This window comes from Protopterus annectens, chromosome 13.part0 (assembly GCF_019279795.1).
Source record: "Protopterus annectens isolate FY-2018-M chromosome 13.part0, PAN1.0, whole genome shotgun sequence".
In the NCBI taxonomy this organism is placed as follows: Eukaryota; Metazoa; Chordata; order Ceratodontiformes; family Protopteridae; genus Protopterus; species Protopterus annectens.
The window spans coordinates 117755534-117775130 of NC_056747.1; the positions used below are offsets into that span (position 1 = coordinate 117755534).

Genomic DNA, 19597 nt, shown 5'->3' on the forward strand with positions numbered 1-19597 from the left:
AGTTTGTGTATAAGACTTCTTAAAATGTCTCATATGTATATTTAAAGAGCAATGAGCATTTTTTGTTTATGTTGAATACTTTTTTATCCTGAATTTTTTTTTCTGGTCACTGCATATTGCATTTTTGCACATCTTGATAAATCATGCTGATTGGTTTGAATCCATGAAGCAGTACAGTTGTTTTCCACAGATTTTGTTATTTCTGCAGTAAGTTTAGCATTAATTGACTACTGAAATTACTGCTGTGTTTCTGATTGAGAACAAGAATTACCATTAGTTAAAGTGGACAATCATGAGGCCTGAGATAACCACAGTGAATGCCTTTATGTATGAAACTTTTGAACATGTTTGTGGATGCCAGCTAGTATAGGTGTATGGCTTTTTAACAGACTGGTATTCATATGTTTTTTTATTATTTTTTTTTTTATATTTGTCTTTATTTTGGTAGTTGCCTGGTACCCCTTTTGAAAAAAAAATAGGAGGAGAAGTTTGAGGGCTTTAGGAACCACCTAACAGTGTATAGTGTAATAGGAGCTTTTGGATGTATATAATAATTTTGGTACCTAAAATGGTATTTGTTGGTGCAGTTGAGCTGGCAGGAGTTGTGAGGAGGAGGGGAGAGCATTGCTGTTAAATAAAGGTGCTGCTTTTTTTCTGTAGGTATAAGTCAGAAGGCTTATTTGATGTTAGATACATTTGGTATTAGAAACATAAAAATTGAAAAATTTGGGTCAGATTCTAGACTGTTTTGGATGCAGATCCTGCCTTTGTTTTTGGCAGCTGTACAACAGCTTTTCTTTTAAATTACTGTAAGGAAATTGAATATGTTTTTGAACAAACAAATTAGAGTAAGGGTGTGTTTAAACAGAATATTTGTTGAGTATGGAAAAAGTGGTATATATTGCTGTTACCGTGCAGTGATGCCAGATGTGTTGGGTCCTCTCTGCCCTTCCCAGAGAAAAATCTGTATCCATTGCTTATTGTGTTAAAGACTAAACATGAAATTAGATGTGATAATATAGTATTGAGTAAGGTAGGTAGAAGTGGGATGGTATTTTGGTTGTGGGAGCACATTTTGCTTCAGGTTTAATTATTTTTCACAGTTATTGTGACTTTAATTCGAGCATTCTATTTCCAGTGACTTGTCTTGCCATGGAAGTGTAGCCTTTTCTGCCCAAAACATCAGTGTTGCAGCCTCTTCTAGGTCTTCTGTTGCACAAGGTAGTTAATAAAAATCATTGTCTGTTTTTTCGGCTATCAGTACTTCCCTCTTGAGAGCTCTGCCTTCTTTTAGAATGCTCCCTGTCTGCCTCAGTGTGAGTGGATATCATTCTCACTTTTGTTTCTGTGTGTTGCTCCCCTTGTGTTGCTCCCCCACTGTAAAGGGCACGTCAGAACAAAAGTTATCAGTTTTACTTTTTTCTTGGTTTAAAATATTTTTGTTTTTAGAGACCACCTGCACTTGTATTTTTTGATGTACAACAACAGAAATAGGCTCAGACCTCTGTACTCTCCTCTTTAACTCATTTTTTGTTCTGAAGGTTCAAGTGCCTTTCTTTTTCTATTTTTTTCATCTCTGCTTTTGTGTTAACACAAGATGTTAAGTTGTCAGTCTCGCCTTCATTCTTGCTGGATGGGTTCGGAGCCGATCCTCGGCTCCGACTCGGCACTTACTTTAGCTTGAGAACTCCTTTTACCAGCTCGAGGCAACCCTATATCCCATGATGCAAGGCAGAACTACCTCATATCTCGTTTGCCGCTTAGCGAAAGAGGTCTCCTTTGCCAGCTGAGGTAAGTAATTTTTTTGTCAAAAGAGAAAAAAGCTTAGTTAGGGATTTATTTCCCCCTTGTTTCCACTTTCATACTGTGTAGTGTGTTTATAGCCCACCCTATTCCCTTATAGTTCAAAACTTTTAAATTTCTTTGGTAATTGTATAAAAGTTTAGTTAGGCCTAGACCCCATTGGTTAATCCCTACCTGTGTGTCTGTGTGTTAGGGGATTAATTGTGTGTGTTTGTTGGGGTTTGTGTGTGACTTCTTCCTTAGAATTATATCAAAGGAAGGCAAGGTCTCAGGCTTCAAGAAGTGTGACTCGTGCTGTCAGAAAATGTCTCTGACAGACGGTCACACTTCTTGTGTTTACTGCCTGGGGCCTTTGCACCTGCAGGACTCCTGTGCTTTGTGTCACTCTTTTAGCCAGAGAGTCCTGCAGGAACGGAGGAATAAGCTGATCCTCCGTGGCTTACTTAAGCCAGAAGGTTCTCCCTCTAAAACAGGATCTGGTAAACCTTCTAAGCCACCGAAGGTTCAGGCTACAGTATCCAAGCCTCCTCCGGTGGCTCCGGCTCCGTCGGAGCCGAGATCGGCTCCGGCTGGAACCGATCTATCTGCTTCCAAAGTAGTGGGTTCGGCACCGATTGGTTCCGACACCCGGTCTACTGTGGCCTTGTCTGCTCCGGCTGGAGCCGACACCTTATCCTGCATCGGAGCCGAAAAACCTTCGGCTCCATCTGGAATTCAGGGGACTTCGGCTCCGATGACTTCGTCCCGAAAGAGATCTCGGTCCCCTTCGTTGCAGAGTATCCACTCGGCTCCGGGGTCTCCTCTTTTGTCGGAGCGGAGCCGTCGGAGCCGATCTTCGAAATCTTCCAGGCTGTCTGACCACGACTTAGAGAGGGTGGTAAGCAGGCTGTTGAAGTCGCAGGCACTGGCCCAAATGCTCCATAGCCCGTCTCAGCAGACTTCGGCTATTGTTTCACCCCTTGAATTTCCTCCTCCGACTCCACACCAGAGTTCGGAGCCGGAGCTTCTCGGGACAGCGACTGTTTCGGCGCCGGAGCCGATACATCCTTCGGCTCCGTCGTCCTCGGCTCCGATCTCCTCCTTGAGACCTTCCTTGGAGGGATCCGGTCGTCGGGTTTCCCTTGTCGGCTCCGAGGGGGCTAGTGGCATCGAACCCTTGTCCGACCCCGCTCTCCCTCTCGGGGCTTCGGCTTTGGTAAGCTCGGCACCGACATTGGCCTCGGAGCCTTCCCTCTCAGTGGAGCCGGGAATTCCTGTATCCTCGGATCGGGGATATTCCGGCCTCCCGGGGAGGGGAGCCTTTGAGGTGATGAGGAGTGTCCTGGCTACTGAGCCAGGTCAACGGTCCATCCTTCTAGCTCCTCCCTCTTCGGTGCCTGTAGACACCTCTTGCCAGCCTCTTGCTCTCAGGCCCAGGGATCCATCGCCCAGGTTTCCCCATTGGGAATTTCCTCCTCTTCGAAGTTTCTCCTGATCCGGCAGGTGAACCCCCTCGGAAGAGGACGTGTAAGAGGAAACACACAGACTCCCCCGAGTCTACTACATCTGATACCGACTTAGATGAGTCGGAGGGTTCCCCACGATCCCCTCTGAGGATGTCTCCTTTTCAGACATCCTTGAGCTCCTCAAACAGAGGGGGAATTGGCCATCCATTGATCCCTCCGAGGATGAGTCGGTATACCTGGAGGCTTTTGGATCCCGACCCTCCACCTCCTGGGTGTCTCCGCCTTTCGACCCACTTATGCAGGTAGTGGCTCGGAAGGCGTGGGCGGCTCCAGATTCTGTGGAACCTGTCCCCAGGAGACCATCCAAGTTTATCACGGCCCCCACGGACAAACAGTTTCTTTCCAAGGGCGTCTCTGTGGATGCTATGGTGGTGGCGGCGGCCACTAAGAAGGAACTGGCGGATCCTTCAGTACCTGTCCATCCTCCTAACAAGGATTCTAGGACCATGGACAGGTATGGAAAGCGGATGTTTTCTTCAGCGACCTTTGCTATGCGTTCGCTGAACTACCTTTGTCACTTCACCAGGCTTCAAAGAGATATTCTCAAGGAACTGGGTGAAGTGGTCCAGGATCCTTCTGCTGCTGGGGCTCAAGAAAAGATTGCCTCACAGCTAGCAACCCTGAATTCCCTATCCAACTCCTCCATGCGGCTCATATCCCATGCGGCCAATGGAGCGAGCAGGGCCGCAGGCACAGGAGTTGCTCTTAGACGCCAAGCCTGGATGCGGCTTTGTAATTTTGCGGACCCCTTTAAGGCGTCCTTCACTAACACCCCCTTTGATGGTTCGGCTTTGTTCGGACCTCAGGTGAAGGATACCTTGACCAGGTGTGAGCAGGACGGTAAAACTCTTTCTGCCGTTGGAGTCCATTTTCCACCCTTCTAGACCATATCCCAAGGGTCAGAAGGGAGGAAGATGTGGTTCCGCAAAGCCCAAGGAGCTACACCGGACACACGTGGTCAGTTTACCCCCAGAGGCAGAGGGGGTAACAATAATAGACGCCGCCCTAGAGGCAGGGGGTTCCTCAGAACCAGGGCAACAGGGAGTCTCTTCCTGAGAAGCCCTTTCAGCATCCCTGAGGTGTTGCCCGACTGTCCACCCTTGGGAGGCAGTCGGGGGAAGGATTTCGCTGTACCCAGTAGCCTGGCATTCCCTCACACAAGATATGTGGGTACAGTCGATCATATCCGAGGGTTACAAAATCCCCTTCGAAAGGTATCCCGTACCTCAACAATCCCTTCCAGACATCTCACCCGGTCAAAGGGATTTGGCAGAACAGGAGGTTTCAAAGCTCCTAGGAAAAAGAGCCGTCCAGATTGTGCCGGCAGACCAAGTAGGATCCGGCGTCTACTCGAGATTCTTTTTGGTCCCCAAAAGGATGGGAGATTGGAGACCAATATTAGACCTGAGCAGTCTAAACAGATTTGTCAAGAAGGCAAGATTCCGGATGGTCACGCTTCAGTCCATTCTGCCCTTTCTGGGCAAGGACAACTGGATGTGCTCTATAGACCTTCAGGACGCGTACTATCACATAAAGATTCACAGGCGCTCCAGAAGGTTTCTCCGCTTTCGGCTAGGGACCAGTCATTACCAATTCAGAGCCCTGCCCTTTGGCCTCACTTCAGCCCCAGAGTGTTTACCAAATGCATGGCAGTGGTCACAGCTCATCTGAGACGTCTAGGATTCCAGGTGTTTCCTTATTTGGACGACTGGCTCCTCTCCGCCACCACCAGGTGTCAGCATCTTCAGACCAGAGACTACACTCTGCAGCTTTGCAGGAGTTTGGGAATTTCAGTAAATTTCGAAAAATCTTCTCTGCTGCCTTGCCAATCTATCACCTTTATAGGCGCAGAATTAAACACCGTCAAAATGTTAGCCAGACTAACAGATCAAAGAATTCTGGACATCCAAAAATTCGTTCGGATTCTATTGCAGAGCAGCAAGGTCAAAGCCAGATTTATACTGAAGGTTCTAGGTCTTATGGCTGCGGCCATTGTTCTTCTACCACTGGCTCGCTTCCACATGCGTCTTCTGCAGTGGATGCTATTCACTCAGTGGTCGTACCACAGTCTCCCGATGAGGCACGAAATCTTAGTCACACAGTCGTGCAGAACTCATCTGTATTGGTGGATATCTTCCCCTCTTCTTCATCAGGGCCGACCCTTTGTTCCCCCTCCTCCAGTTGCCACAGTCACTACGGATGCCTCTCTGATTGGGTGGGGGGGGCATTATCAGGGCAGGATGGTCCACGGGACGTGGCAACCCATAGAATACCATCTGCACATAAATGTCCTGGAGATGAGAGCGGTGCTTTTAACGTTGCAGGCCCTCAACGACTTTCTTCCCACAGGGACTATTGCAGTACAAACGGACAACATGTCCGTGGTCTGGTACATCAACAAGCAGGGCGGGACCAGGTCCTATCCGTTATGTCGAGAAGCTCTCAGACTTTGGCAATGGGCAATCTCCTCTCATCGGTTTCTGATAGCAACGCACATCCCCGGCAGGTCCAACCTCTTGGCGGACAGGCTGAGCAGATCCATTCTGATGCCTCACGAGTGGTCTCTCAATCAATCTGTAGTGGATCAGATTTTTCTGAAGTGGGGCACTCCTTGTTGCGATCTTTTTGCTACACCTCAAAACAACAAGTGCCCCGATTTTTTCACCCTCTTTCCCCTTCCAGGCCAACCCCTGAGAGACTCTCTAACCCAGGATTGGCCCCGGGGACTTCTGTACGCTTTTCCTCCTTTTCCCTTGATTCCACAAATCATTCAGAAAGCCACCATTTTGAGGGCCAAGTTGATTCTCATTGCCCCTTATTGGCCTCGACAAATTTGGTTTCCGTCTCTGCATCGTCACCTTCTGGTGCAGCCCTGGCATCTGGACCCAGTTCCGGATCTCTTGATCCACCAGTCGGGTCAGCAGCACTGGGCCATTCATTCTCTCAACCTCACTGCTTGGTTGCTCCACTTCCTTCCCTAGCCAGGCTACCGATGATCTCTGACTCAGTCAGAGACATCTTAGTGTCTTCTTTAAAGTCGTCCACTAGGACTGTTTATGCTAGCAAGTGGCGACGTTTTTCTATTTGGGCAAATTCCAGGAATATTGATCCCTTTACTGCTCCTGTACATTCTGTTTTAGATTTCCTGGCGGAGGTTTTTCATTCAGGATCCTCGTCATCTACAGTTAAAGTACAAATGGCTGCTATTTCCAAGTATCATGTTGGCTTGCATGACAATAACATTATGTCTCATAGATTATGCAAGGCCTTTCTGAGAGGAGTTTTTCTCCTAAAGCCGCCTATAAAGCATCCTCCTCCGCAATGGGATCTAAACTTAATGTTGGCATCCTTGATGCTACCTCCCTTCGAACCGTCTGCTTCATGTTCTTTGAAGTTATTGACCTGGAAAACTATATTCTTACTGGCTGTCACTTCAGCAAGAAGGGTTTCCGAGAGTCAAGCTCTCTGCATTCGTTCCCCTTACTTGGATTTTCATAAGGACAGGGTATCATTAAGAACGAACCCGTCCTTTCTCCCCAAAGTTGTGTCTCAAACCAATATTAACCAATCTATAGATCTACCAGTCTTTTTCCCAAACTATTCCGACAGAGCTGAACAGAAGCTTCATTTTTTGGATGTCCATCGTCAGCTCAGGTACTATTTGCATAGAACTAAACAATTCAGGAAATCGGACCAATTATTTTGTCTCCTATGCAGAAAACAGGATAGGTCTTCCAGTTTCTAAAGTGACCTTATCCAGATGGTTGACGTCCACCATTTCCTATGTGTACTCTCTCAGAGGCAAGCAGCTACCTTCTAAACCAAAAGCACACTCAACCAGGAGTCTATCCACTTCTGCAGCCTTTTAGGATAGACTACCCATTGATACCATTTGTGCAGCAGCTACTTGGGCCACGCCTCATACCTTTGTCTCTCATTACAAGTTGGACTTGGCCTCCAGAGATAGGGCCAGTTTTGGTTCCACAGTTCTCAAGAGTCTGTTCCATTGAGCCACCCGGGATACAGGTGCTAGGGATGCGGTCCCATCCAGCAAGAATGAAGGCGAGATTGACAACTTAACATTTAGAAGTTATGTACCTACCATAACGTTCCATGTTAGTTGTCTTCTCGCCTTCTTTCTTCCCTCCCTCCTTCCCCCTGGCCTGGACAGATCTTGAAGAGTTCCTATCAGGTTGTTTTCCTCCTGAGCCTTCATATGAGGACTCTTATTATGAACTTGTTTTCCTAATTATGTTAGGTTAGTCCTTAGCAGGGTAGGTTAGCTACCAAACGAGATCTGAGGTAGTTCCGCCTTGCATCATGGGATATAGGGTTGCCTCGAGCTGGTAAAAGGAGTTCTCAAGCTAAAGCAAGTGCCGAGTCGGAGCCGAGGATCGGCTCCAAACCCATCCAGCAAGAAAGAAGGCGAGAGAAGACAACTAACATGGAACGTTATGGTAGGTACATAACTTCTAATTTCTTTGTATCCTTGCCTCATGAAGTGACTTTTACTTCAGTGTTTTCTGTCGGTTCATCCTCCTGTTTTATTGGCCAGTTTTGAGGGCAATGCCAATACCGGTAGAAAAAAATGTTGAGCCACAAAGGATACTTTTTTTTTTTTTTTGCTGTTGCTGCTTGCAGATGATCAGCTCCTGTCTCTTCATTGGGCTTATTCATTCCCCAAGGTGAGAGATGGCTGCTAGAGGTCATCATTTAGACAGCCATTGGCAGTGTTTGGCTTTTCACTTGCTGGCTGTATCCTACTGCACATAGTTGGTCAAGCGATGGCAAAGGTCATGCAGTGGCTTGACAAATGGAGGCAATTCCCTAGAATCCCCCCTCCCCTAGAAGCATGAGCAGTGGCTTTTTCCTGGTCTCCACCAGGGCATTCACACTAACTCTGTTTACCCCACCAATTGTGAGCAACCTGCCCTCCTTGAGAGGTGAGCAGTTCACTCCCCTTCCAGTTCTGGGGCCACTAATCAAGCAACAGTCATTGGTTCAGAGTATGGGCTGCATTCCTCTGAGTCAAGATGCCAGGCATGCAACAAGGGATACACTCTTTGCTTGTAGTGTTATCACTACTTGGAATGCATGTGACTTTAGCTGATATTCAAGACCTCTTGTAATGCCTGTATATTAGGGACCTTCTGAAATGGCAGTATATCTGTATTCTTCATTTAAAGTAGTCCTTTTCATTGAATATATCAGGCACATTTTGTTGAATATCTGCTTTAGATTGCTTATTTCTGCTTTATGAAGTGATGCACAAAAGATTCAAACTTTGAACTATTTTTTGTTTTAACAGATCTTGCAATAGAAGCCATGGATGAGTTTGCTTTTCTGGAAGGTTAGTAGCCTGTGTTTTGAAAATTGTTGTAGGAGAATACTAAAGTGTCTTTTATGACAACTGAGAGATGGTCACTGAACATTTAACTGGAGTTTGACTTTTCATTGAAGATTTTGTAAGCACTACGTGATTATTCAAAGCATATAACCTCATTGAAGTTTGTTGACCTTGGAGTTGCTTGAGAGTGTGATGGCTGGGTGAAGTTAATGCAGTTCTTTTGGTTAGAGCAAACCAAATGATTGATAGATGGTCAGTGATTAAACCAATCATATCCAATTTTTATGTAATCAATTCTTTAATTCTGTATGTCATTTGTTAACAGATATGTGGGCATATAAAACTGTTCATTTCCATTTATAGGAAGGTAGTTGTTACTTGAATTAAGCATCATAGTCAGTGTTTTTTTTTTTTTTTGGCTTTGGCATCCTTTTCTCCTTTACACTGTAGTGTAAACATACATTAGTTCAGAGAAATTTGCTAGCTTATAGGTTTGTAGCAAAGTACTAGGTTAGCTGACTTCATGGGACATTTTATGTCTAGCCATTTTCCCTTTTGGTGCTTGAGTTAACATGTCCTAATTGGTATTAGATTGGCCTTGCCCATCCCATGGTCAGTTAATTATATATTACCCCAAATGAGAATAGCTGGGATCATACCTTAGATAATTTTAGGTGACCCATGAGTGGGATAAAGCATTTAGGAGCTGCCTCTGTCTATTAGTACTACAAGGGGTGTCCTGGGATAAATTTTCTGTTTCCCTTACATAGATCTAAGTTGTGTTTGAATTTGGACAGGGATGAACTTTGTTTAATGTGGATGGTAGTCTGTTCCAGAGCAGTGGTAACTCTGTGAGATATACCTGTCCGTAAAATGTGTGCTGTTGATGTTGCAGAAGAGGTTTAGATTCCCAGACCAGGCCTTGCATCACAGAACAGAGTTCTTCTGTTGGCCATTTAACTATTTCCTATAAATTGTTTTAAGCCTATTGTAAACATATTTACCTTCTGCTTTGTGGTGCTACATATGTAGTGCACTATTATGTATTGTTTTGTCTATGCAGATTAGATCATAGGAAAGCATTATTTCAAAGCTCAGAAGATTCATTGTTGATGTGTTAGCTATATTCAGCAGTATTAACTGACTGATTACAGGTCATCCACGTGTTCTTTAGTACCAAATAGGTAATCTCTGCATTTAATTTTAAATGGATAGGCCTGCTGTACCCACAGATCCCCTTTTTTGAATGTTGATTTCAGAAGTCTAAAGAAATTATAGGGTCAGGCAGTATATGTATGAGACCTGTGTGATTCAAATCTTGTCCTCAGCCATATAGCTTAGTGCCTTGGATACTAGCCTGTATTAGTAGTCTTAATTGATGGTTTCCTATTCCCTTCTTCTCTTGTGCCCTTTAAAATGGTCTCCCATTTTATTCCCGTCTTGTGCATTTTCAGCAGCTGCCCATTATTGACCCTTTAAAATGGTCTCCCATTTTATTCCCGTCTTGTGCACCTTCAGCAGCTGCCCATTATTGTACACCAGTACATTGATTTCTGTTATCCCCAACAGTGGTGGTCAAAGCTGGCCAGTTGTAGCTTAGTGGTTTAGCATATAATTGTGCTGTAGGCGGTACCAGACATGTAATTTTATTTCTGGACTGTGCCAAGTAAACCCTGCAAAGGTTTTATGCACATTAACTGAATATTCTAGAGCTTGCAGGCTGATCTGCCCTTTTCTCTAGGTTGAATTTTGTTTTTGGAGGACTTGCAGAAATGCAGTCTCAGAATTAATAAGTGTGGGCAGATGTGCTACTTTTGATTAACCACTCTGGGTACATTGATTGCAGCTATTATTGTGTGCAGTCTCTTGACCACTTACAGACGGTGCAAGCTGGCACTTACTTTCACTTATCATGAAGTTATTTGCTTTTTGATGTTAATAAGAGGGGACATGGATTCTTCCAACTGACATTTCATTATGGGAGTTACGAGTGAGATTTGATGGCCTAATGAATTTAATTTTTGTGCTCACCAGTCTTAACTCCTCTGTCAGTCATAATTGTTCCTGAATTGGGGCTTTTCTTACAGATCCAGTGGTTATTCTGAGGACATATTTGGTTTTGTGTGTCCAGTGGTAATCATATGTAGCACTTGTCAGGAAACCTGCTTTGAACCCACATAAAGTCTCTATCTAAAGATGTTGAGGAGACTGTGGAATGTTTTTTTTTAGATTCATCTGTTTGGGAGCCCATATATGTATTTACTGCCAAGTCTGGAGGAAGGGAGGGAAATCCTACAAAATAAATGTTTCATGCCTTTACTTTGAAGTACAGCAAGAATATCCTTTCTAAATAATGTTCTTTAACATAAAGGACTATAAAGCAACAAGTGGAGTATTAGTTCCAGAAGAAAAAGGCAGCACCAACATTGGTTTAACTCAAATTAATGGGATAGACCCATTCCAAGAGCATCAACCTGTGAAAACCTGGCCCATCATAGTTTATTCCTCTACCCCAACCAAAGCACCCAAGAAGAAGGGTTCTGCCTCTTTATACCTCAGTGATTCAGTTCAGGATCTCCAAGACTTTTTGCATAACTCAGCTAGCTTCTGCAAGGCACTTTGATAGAATTTGTTACCAGCAGTTCCATGCACCATTTCAAGTACCTCAAAAGAACTAGACCTCTCTGCCACATACCCTAATAAAATAGCTACTGGATAACAAGTTGTTGAACAGGTGCTATTGCAAGAGCAAGGAAAAAAAATGTTCTGTAGTATAATAGCATTAGAGATATTGTAATTCTTAAAGATACTTAAGGCCGACTTTGCTGTATAAAATCAGGTTTATTTTGCTGTAGAAATTGCCAGGACTTCCGTCAACCCCAGCAACAGCAAAATAAATCTACCTGTCAATGTTGCCCCAGACCAAACCCACATGGAAGCCTCAAGTGGACTTGTTAAACTCCACAAATCTTGGATCCCACTCTGACCCTTTGATTGAGAAACTATCTTCTTAATTCCTGCTGTTTAAGTATAGCCCTATATACAGTTACTGATGGCCAGTTCTTCTATCTAATGTATTAATTTACCATTTCTAATATTTTTGGGCCGAGTTGCTGTCTTGTCCATAATTCTCTGTATTTTACCCACATTTGTGGAATAATCCACACTTCCATACTCAATTTTACATCATCCCCCCTTTCTGTTTTTTTTTTGACTTGTAATGATTGGATGTAAGACCTTGATGATCCATTGGCATTCCTGTTATCTGGCCCAGCATTTTAAGCCACTGAGTACTGAAAGGGTTGGAGAGAGAGTACCCATTGGCTTGCCATCAGTTTAAGTCATTGTCATAGGCCATGATCGCTTATCAGTTTGAAATGTCTGTCTAATAAATAGTTTAAGAAGTAGAAGGCCCGCTCTGCTGTTAAACCCTTTGTCTGTGTTGCTGCTTATTTTTTATTTTTCTGCTCGTCCGTCACACAGGGTGCGCCATGCCTTGAATAACCTGGGGCAGCAGTGCCCTGGACTTCCTGTGATGTGTCTGTGTAAAAGGTAAATTCCCTACATCACACAGGGTGCGCCATGTCTTGAATAACCTGGGGCAGCAGTGCCCTGGACTTCCTGTGATGTGTCTGTGTAAAAGGTAAATTCCCTACATCACACAGGGTGCGTCATGCCTTGAATAACCTGAGGCAGCAGTGCCCTGGACTTGCCTGTGATGTGTCTTTGTAAAAGGTAAATTTCCTAGTAATGTCAGAAGTTGTTAATACTGGTTCAGAACAAATATCCTTTTTTTGCTCATTAAATGCACTGTCTACCTCAGGGGATCACTGCACCTTAATGAGAGCTTTTTACTTTTGTGAGATCTGTCAAAGGACAGGCAATAGTTGTAAAATTTAAATATTAATTTTCTGTAGTAGTCGGGTAGTCCAAGAAAAGCCTTCACCTGTATTTCACTGGAGGGTATGAGACAGTTATTTTCTGGCCTCTAGTTTTCAGTATGCTGTCTTACCACTGTACTTCCTGTAAGTTAGCCCAGGTAGCCCAAGACGGTTTCCACCATGCCTAATTTGCTTTTTCTTTGCATTCACATCCAGTAGTGACTATCTTGTACATTCTAACTCTAACACAGGCTGTACTTTGGTGAGTGAGTCTGCTGGTCCTCTGGATGGATGACCATATTAACCAGGTATACAGCAACATATTAGGAGTACGGCTTTAATATTTTTATCCATTATTCTGTGAAAGGTGGCTGTGCCTCCATATAAACCAGATGATAGCACCATGTACTTGAAAGACCTTCTGGGGTTACGGGTCTATATTAAATCAGCGAACGCTTAAAAAAAAAAAGCGAACACTGATTTATCAACCCCATGCAAGTGAAAGCTTACAATCCCGAACACTTAAAACAGCGTTTTTATTCCCAGGGGGAAAAAAATCATTGTTCCAAAAAAGAAAAAAAAACTTTTAAAACATTGCATAAAGTGGGGGGGCTTCATCCCTACATCCCCCGACGTGGGGGGCTGTGCCCCCCACACCCCCTCTACTTACATATATCAACTCCAAGATTGCACTACAGTGATGAAGACAGCAAAATAACAAAGGCGGCCAAGTGATTTCTTTCACAGGGCTACACAGGGTACTTACTACTTTAGTGAAAGGAGAAATTGATATCTGACAAATCCCCATTTCTTATGTCTTCTGTTAATGCATCTGACCTTTCCTAAATTCACTGTTAACTCTTACTGTTTCTGTGATGGTGCTGCATTTCAAGGTCTTAGTCTAACTTTTATTCCAGGGTTGTCACTATATTATGCTCTACCAGTTTACTTCTCCCGGATACGTATGAAAATGGATATTTTTTTTCTTGGTAAAAAAGTCTATTTCCTGCATCAGTACTTTTGGCAAGGATCTGGTGAGAGAAGAAGCAAAGGATTATTGTATCCCAAAGAGTAAAGCTGTGCTGAGACCAGCGTTAGTAGTAGCCAGGCAGTAGCCATTCATGTGACTCCCCTCTTTTCATCATTCATGACAAGCTGATTCTTTATTTTTCAGTAAGTACTGCTTGATTTCTTTCTAACTTCAGAATATCTGCCTAAGTATTTCATCCTTAAATTTTCAGGGTCTATGTATTAGTTTCCCCTCAAGTGTTTGGCAGTGCTCTGTACAGACTCGGACACCTTGAGTGACACTTTTCCTGTAAAAGGAATATATCAGGAAACCGCTCCAGTACTTAGTAGTAATAATGACATCCCTTCTGGCATGTCTAAAGGTCAGTTCCCTGTGCTTTCTCCTATTAACCTGGTGAACTTAGGCATTCTGTGGCAGTGTAGCAGCTGCCTCATGTACACAGACAACCCTCTCCTCTTACCTCACAACACTCATACTTGTGAGAGATGCACTTGTATATCCAAATTGGAAGCCATGCACTCTCAAGCCAAGACCGGAATAGCTGGTCAAGAGGAGAAGGTCAACACCTGCATCACACCACATGCAACACACAGCCCTCCAGAACACCCACCATCACAGCTCTCACACAAAAACGCAAACCACACACCCACCTTCATGGAGGCTCTCAATAGAAATCTACCCAAACAGCAGAGACCTCCAAGGCAGAAATGCACTTCACCACCACAACACAGCACAAACCGCAAGACACATAGCTCACCTACACAGTGTGCCCAAACCGCAAGACACATAGCTCACCTACACAGTGTGCCCCTCAACCTAAGCCCCCAAGACAAAATAACTTGCCCAATACACTAATCATAAGTGACTATATAGTGAGGCACACTGATGTCCCACTCACTAGGTTGAATAAGGAGAAGGTAACAGTCAGCTGTCTATCAGATGCCAGAATCTGACACACAACACACGCACTCAGGTCACTCCACAAGTACAAGTATGACTCACTGTCCATGTGGGTGTGAATGACCTGAGATGCACCTCCCTGGACTACGTGAAAAGAGAAATTGAGGAACTCTTGGATTATGTGGCCCAGGCGGGTTTGACCCTAGCCCTGAGCAGCATCCTACCGTCACCCAGAATAATACTGCAGTACAAGCAGAAAATGATTGACTTCAACAATTGGTTGTTTTTGGTGTCATTCTAAGGGGATCCAGTATCTGTCTGCTTGGGATGGCATGACTGACGGACCTCAGTGCTTTGCCAGACATGGCCTGCATCTGTCAACCCTGGGTTTCCGGATACTGGCTAAGGCTCTTGCCACCCCTATAGTGCCTATTTTAGGTGATGTTCCAAAGACCAGATTACCGCCATAACGGCTATAAATAAATGCAATTTGTGGGTCATGCTGCTCAACGCTAGAAGTCTAAATCTCAAGATGCACTTGCTCGAAACACTCCTCAAAATGGAGAACATCGACATTTGTGCTGTAACAGAGACCAGGCTATAACTCATTCCACACCTTTCGGCCCCAAAACATGGACTGAAACTCCAAAGGTGGTGGTGTCTCCATATTTATAAAGGATGTGCACACCATAAAGGATGTGCACACCTCCAGACTAGTAGCCCAGCATAACGCATCTGAGATACTACAGGTACAACTAACACTGGGTAAGACAACGATTCAGGTTGTAGCCTGCTAGGTCCCCAACCATGTCCCAAGACTCTCACTCCATGTTCGTAAGCACTCTGGAAACTATTAGGTCCATCCCAACACACTCATACTAGGTGACTTCAACTACCCCTCCATTAAATGGGAAAACTACTCGTGCACCAATACACTGGCCCAACGCTTCCTGAAATTCATAAATTCCAATGCCCTGGACCAGCTCATTCTTACCCCCACTAGAGGAAGCAACATCTTTGACCTGGCTATTACTAACATAGGCAACCGTTGCTCTACACCAATAGTCAATTCCTCCCTGTTAGATCCGACCATGGAAATCCACATCTCACCCACACCCCCCCCCCCAAAGGTAACCACCATGAAAAACTTCTCCAAAGCTGATTTTCGGCTCCTGAAAACAGAGGTGGCTAACTTCACGGCACCCATGTCAATGGAAAATAGATGCATGACTGCCGAATCATACACCAATGCACTGTACGAACACATACATAAATGCATGGAACTTGCCATACCCAACAGAACCAAGACGCTCTCCTCTAAAAAACGGAAGCCAGTCTGGTGGTTCCCTGCCATTAATAAACTCTACAACAGAAGGAAGAAACTGTTGCAGAAAAAGGTGAAGTCCCAAGACTGGAAAAACTCCCTTATTAGCCTCAACAAAAAGTTGAGATCCCTCATCAAAACCTCTAAAGCCAGCTATGAAGGCAGAATTGAGGCGGACACTAAAAGCAACCACAAAGCCTTCTGTAGTTATATCAGAAATCTCCACGGCAATACCCAGGTTTGCTCTGAGTTACTGCACAATGGTACCTCCTGTACTGAGCCAGTAGATATTGCCAACATACTGGCCAACAGATTCAATGCCAACTTTACCCCCCCCCCCCCAAAAGGACCAATCACAATACCGGAGGAATGCCAGGCACCGAGCATTGCTGCAGCACAGATTAAAGCTGCATTGTCCAAGGCCAAGAATACAGCTTCCATGGGACCCAACAATATCCCTGGATATCTTCTACATGAACTACAAAATGAACTGGCACCACATCTGTGTGCTCCATTCAGTCACAGCCTCACCTCAGGCTTTGTCCCTACCGAATGGCACACTGCTAGAGTCACCCCACTCCATAAAGGGGAAGCGACTACAGACCCTGGGAATTATCGTCCCATTAGCCTGACAAATCTGATATATAAGGCTATGGGAGCGCATCATCATTGACCTAATTAAAAAGGATATAGGGAATCTCTAAACTCTGGATCCCACGCAATTTGGTTTGAAAGATAGGTCATGCCTTCTCAACCTGGTTGACTTTTTTGAGTCAGTCACCAGAGCTGTGGATGAGGACAAGGTAGTTCATACAGCCTATTTCAATCTGGCCTAGGCCTTTGATACTATTCCCCTCTTAGGAATTATTGATAAACTTGCCAAACTAGGCATCAACCCCAATATTACTTGGTGGGTTGCAAATTGGCTCAAAGATGGAACTCTCAGTGTGGAAGTAGTGGCCTCCAAGTCAGACTGCCGATCAGTCACGAGTGGAGTCCCACAGGGATCGGTCCTGGGTCCTCTCCTGTTTGACATCTACTTCTCAGAAGTCTAGACCAACACGGAGGGACTCTAGCTGACCAAGTTCACAGATAACTGTAAGCTGGGAACCATTATTAACTCCCCAAGTAATGTAAACATCCTACAGAAAGCCTCACTGAGACCAATGACTGGTGTCGAAACCATTGCCTTAAGCTTAGTGCCAAAAATGTGTCTTCATCCCCTTTGGGAAAAACTAATTGCCACATTGGTGGGAGCCCACTGAACACTGAAGGTGTTATAGGAGATCTGGGGAGACAGGTTAACAGCAACCTCTCCTTCAACCACCACATTGCCACTGTGGTCAGAAAGTCCTATGTGTCACAGCTCATTACCAAAGGTTTTGCATCCAAGAAGAAAGAGGTCATCATTTCTCTCTACTCTTCCCTCATTAGGCCAATCCTTGAGTATAATTTCTCATTTGGCATGTACCTCACTAGACACGTGCAACAGCTGGAAAGGCAACAAAAGTACGTCACAAAGAGGATCCTAGGCCTTAAACACATGTCGTACATGGACAGACTCAAAAAACTCCAGCTATTCTCTGTCTCATTGTCTACTAAGAGGCAATCGCTGCTTGACTTACAAAGCCATGTCTGACCCAGCTCTGTTAGAAATGCTGCATCAAAAGAAATCCCAATCCCGCCGCACCACACGTTCCAGAGACCTCAACCTCATTACCACAATCGGCAGAACATGCTGGAGGGACAGGTTCATAACCCAGAGACTGCCCATGCTCTGGAATAAACTTCCCATACATGTCAAGCAGAGCACCTCACTGGCCCTCTTCAAGAGAAATCTTGATGAGTGGGTGGGAAATAGAAAGATCGGAAGTAGCTGACTTCATTTGATCTTCAACCTGTGGGTTTAGGATCCGAATCAGATCCGGCATGGCTGCATTTTCCAGTTACTGATCCGAGCTCCCAACTCCTCCCCTTACCCATAATGCCCCGTGTCTCCTTCCTCCCTTCAGAGCTCATTTGCTGCTAGCGAAGCAACAAGCATGGTCCGAGCTCTTACCGTAGTTTGGAGTTTTTTGTGAGTAAAATCTGGTAGCTTTTTGATTTTTTCCTTCTCTAATTTCCTCCTTTACTCTTTTGCATGGTCGTTGGTACATATAAAAAAAAGTTTACTTTTCGGCCACTACTTTCAGTCTATCCTATCATGAGTGTGTGTGTTGGGCCGGTTTCTTTTAGGGATATCTGAAGCCCCTAAATCAGGTTTCTGTAAATGCACAGAGTGTGGCCATAAGCTTTCTTCAACAGATGGCCACACTCTGTGTGTAGTGTGTCTGGGAGCAGTGCACCTTCAGACCTCTTGTCCCATCTGTGCTGGGTTCAACCCCAGAGGACTGAAGTACAGGAGGGACAAACTGATTCTGAAGAGCTACTTCCCTACTCGGGGACAGTAGTTCCTCCTTTTCTTACCATGAGAACAGCAGCAGCAGCTGCATCTTCCTCCTCCTTCCCGGCCTCTGGGACTCAAACTCCCGCCAAGAGGTCTGGGGGGGAGAAAAGGACAAGCCGCATAAGCGGTCCCCTGACCGCTTGGTTCAGTCCAGTCTGCCACCAAAAGTAAGGCCTCCAACTAGGCCTGGGTCTCCTCAGCTAAGATCTCCTAGATTTTCCACTGCGCCAGATGAAGCCCTGGTCCGGTCCTCAGTTAGGTCCTCTCCTCACCGGCTTTCTAGACCTGTTTCGGTGGCTTCTTCATGATCTACCCGGAGCTTGAGTGAAGCGGAGATGGACAAAATGATGCCAATGTTTATCAGCCACCCAAATCCAGATGGGGGTCTTGTTGGCACCCTCTCCCTCTGGAGGGGGTAGCTCGCAACCTTTCTCTACACCTATAACTCCTTCTCAGATCTTACCTTCGGTTTCAGAGTCCTTGGATCCGAGGATCCTTGGGGGTACCTCAGTGCCGGCTATTGCCTTGAGCGTGTCTGATCTGATGGGTTCGGGTTCAAGCTCTTGGAGCCGTAGTCTCTGGGTCTATTCCGAGGGGGTGCTGTCGGCTCCGAGCGTTTCAGAGCGCAGTAACCCTCTCGGCATCTCTGCTCCTAGCGCCTTGGCTCTAACTCCTCTGTTGGGTCAGAGGGGGGCGTCCCCCACTGGTATGTCCCAGGAGGTTCATTTCCCTTCGATCTTTGATGTGGTGGAGAAGGTTCTCTCGGTTTCGAGACCCTTGACCATCTCGTCCTCAGACTCCATCCAGACCCCCTCGGCTTTGGTTGCAATCCTGACTGTCTTGCCCTTTTAGGGACAGCCCATGTCCGGCCTGCCTCAGGAGGCTCCCCCACAGGAACAACAGGAAGTTTGCAAATCCTCTCCAGAGAGTCCCACTGAGGAGGTGCCTCGCAAAGGACATGTAAGAGGAGGCACTTGGACCCTCCGCTAGAGTCTCTCACCGAAGACACTGACTTGGAGAAAGGGGAAGGTTTCCCAAGGTCACCCCCCCCACGGATATCTCCTTTTGGAGACATCATGGAACTCCTCTGCCAGAAGGTAGGGGGTGGTCTGCCCCAAAACTGACCTCGGACGAGTTAGTGTTCCTAGAGGTGTTCGGCACGGGCCCCCCCTACCACTTGGGTGTCCCCTCCTGCGGATCCTTTAGTGGATCTTATAACATCTAGGACATGGAAGGAACTGGACACCATGGAGCCTATCCCCAAGCACATGGAAAAGGTCTTGAGTACCCCCATCAGACAGGACGTGCTGGAATAAGGGGTCCCCAGTGGAGGCTATGGGTGTAGCAGCCCCCACCAAGAA

General features: G+C 45.4%; 1 protein-coding gene across 2 annotated transcripts in view; it reads left to right on the forward strand.

Moving 5' to 3' along the window:
* Positions 1 to 19597, forward strand: part of POLE4 (DNA polymerase epsilon 4, accessory subunit) — a 78283-nt gene that overhangs the window by 35571 nt on the left and 23115 nt on the right. The window contains exon 3 of one of the 2 annotated variants that reach the window (XM_044090693.1): positions 8617 to 8658. The exons of the other annotated variant lie outside the window; for it this stretch is intronic. Coding sequence (XP_043946628.1) covers positions 8617 to 8658 — 42 coding nt within the window. The remainder of the gene's footprint in view (positions 1 to 8616; positions 8659 to 19597) is intronic. 2 annotated transcript variants of the gene reach the window in all.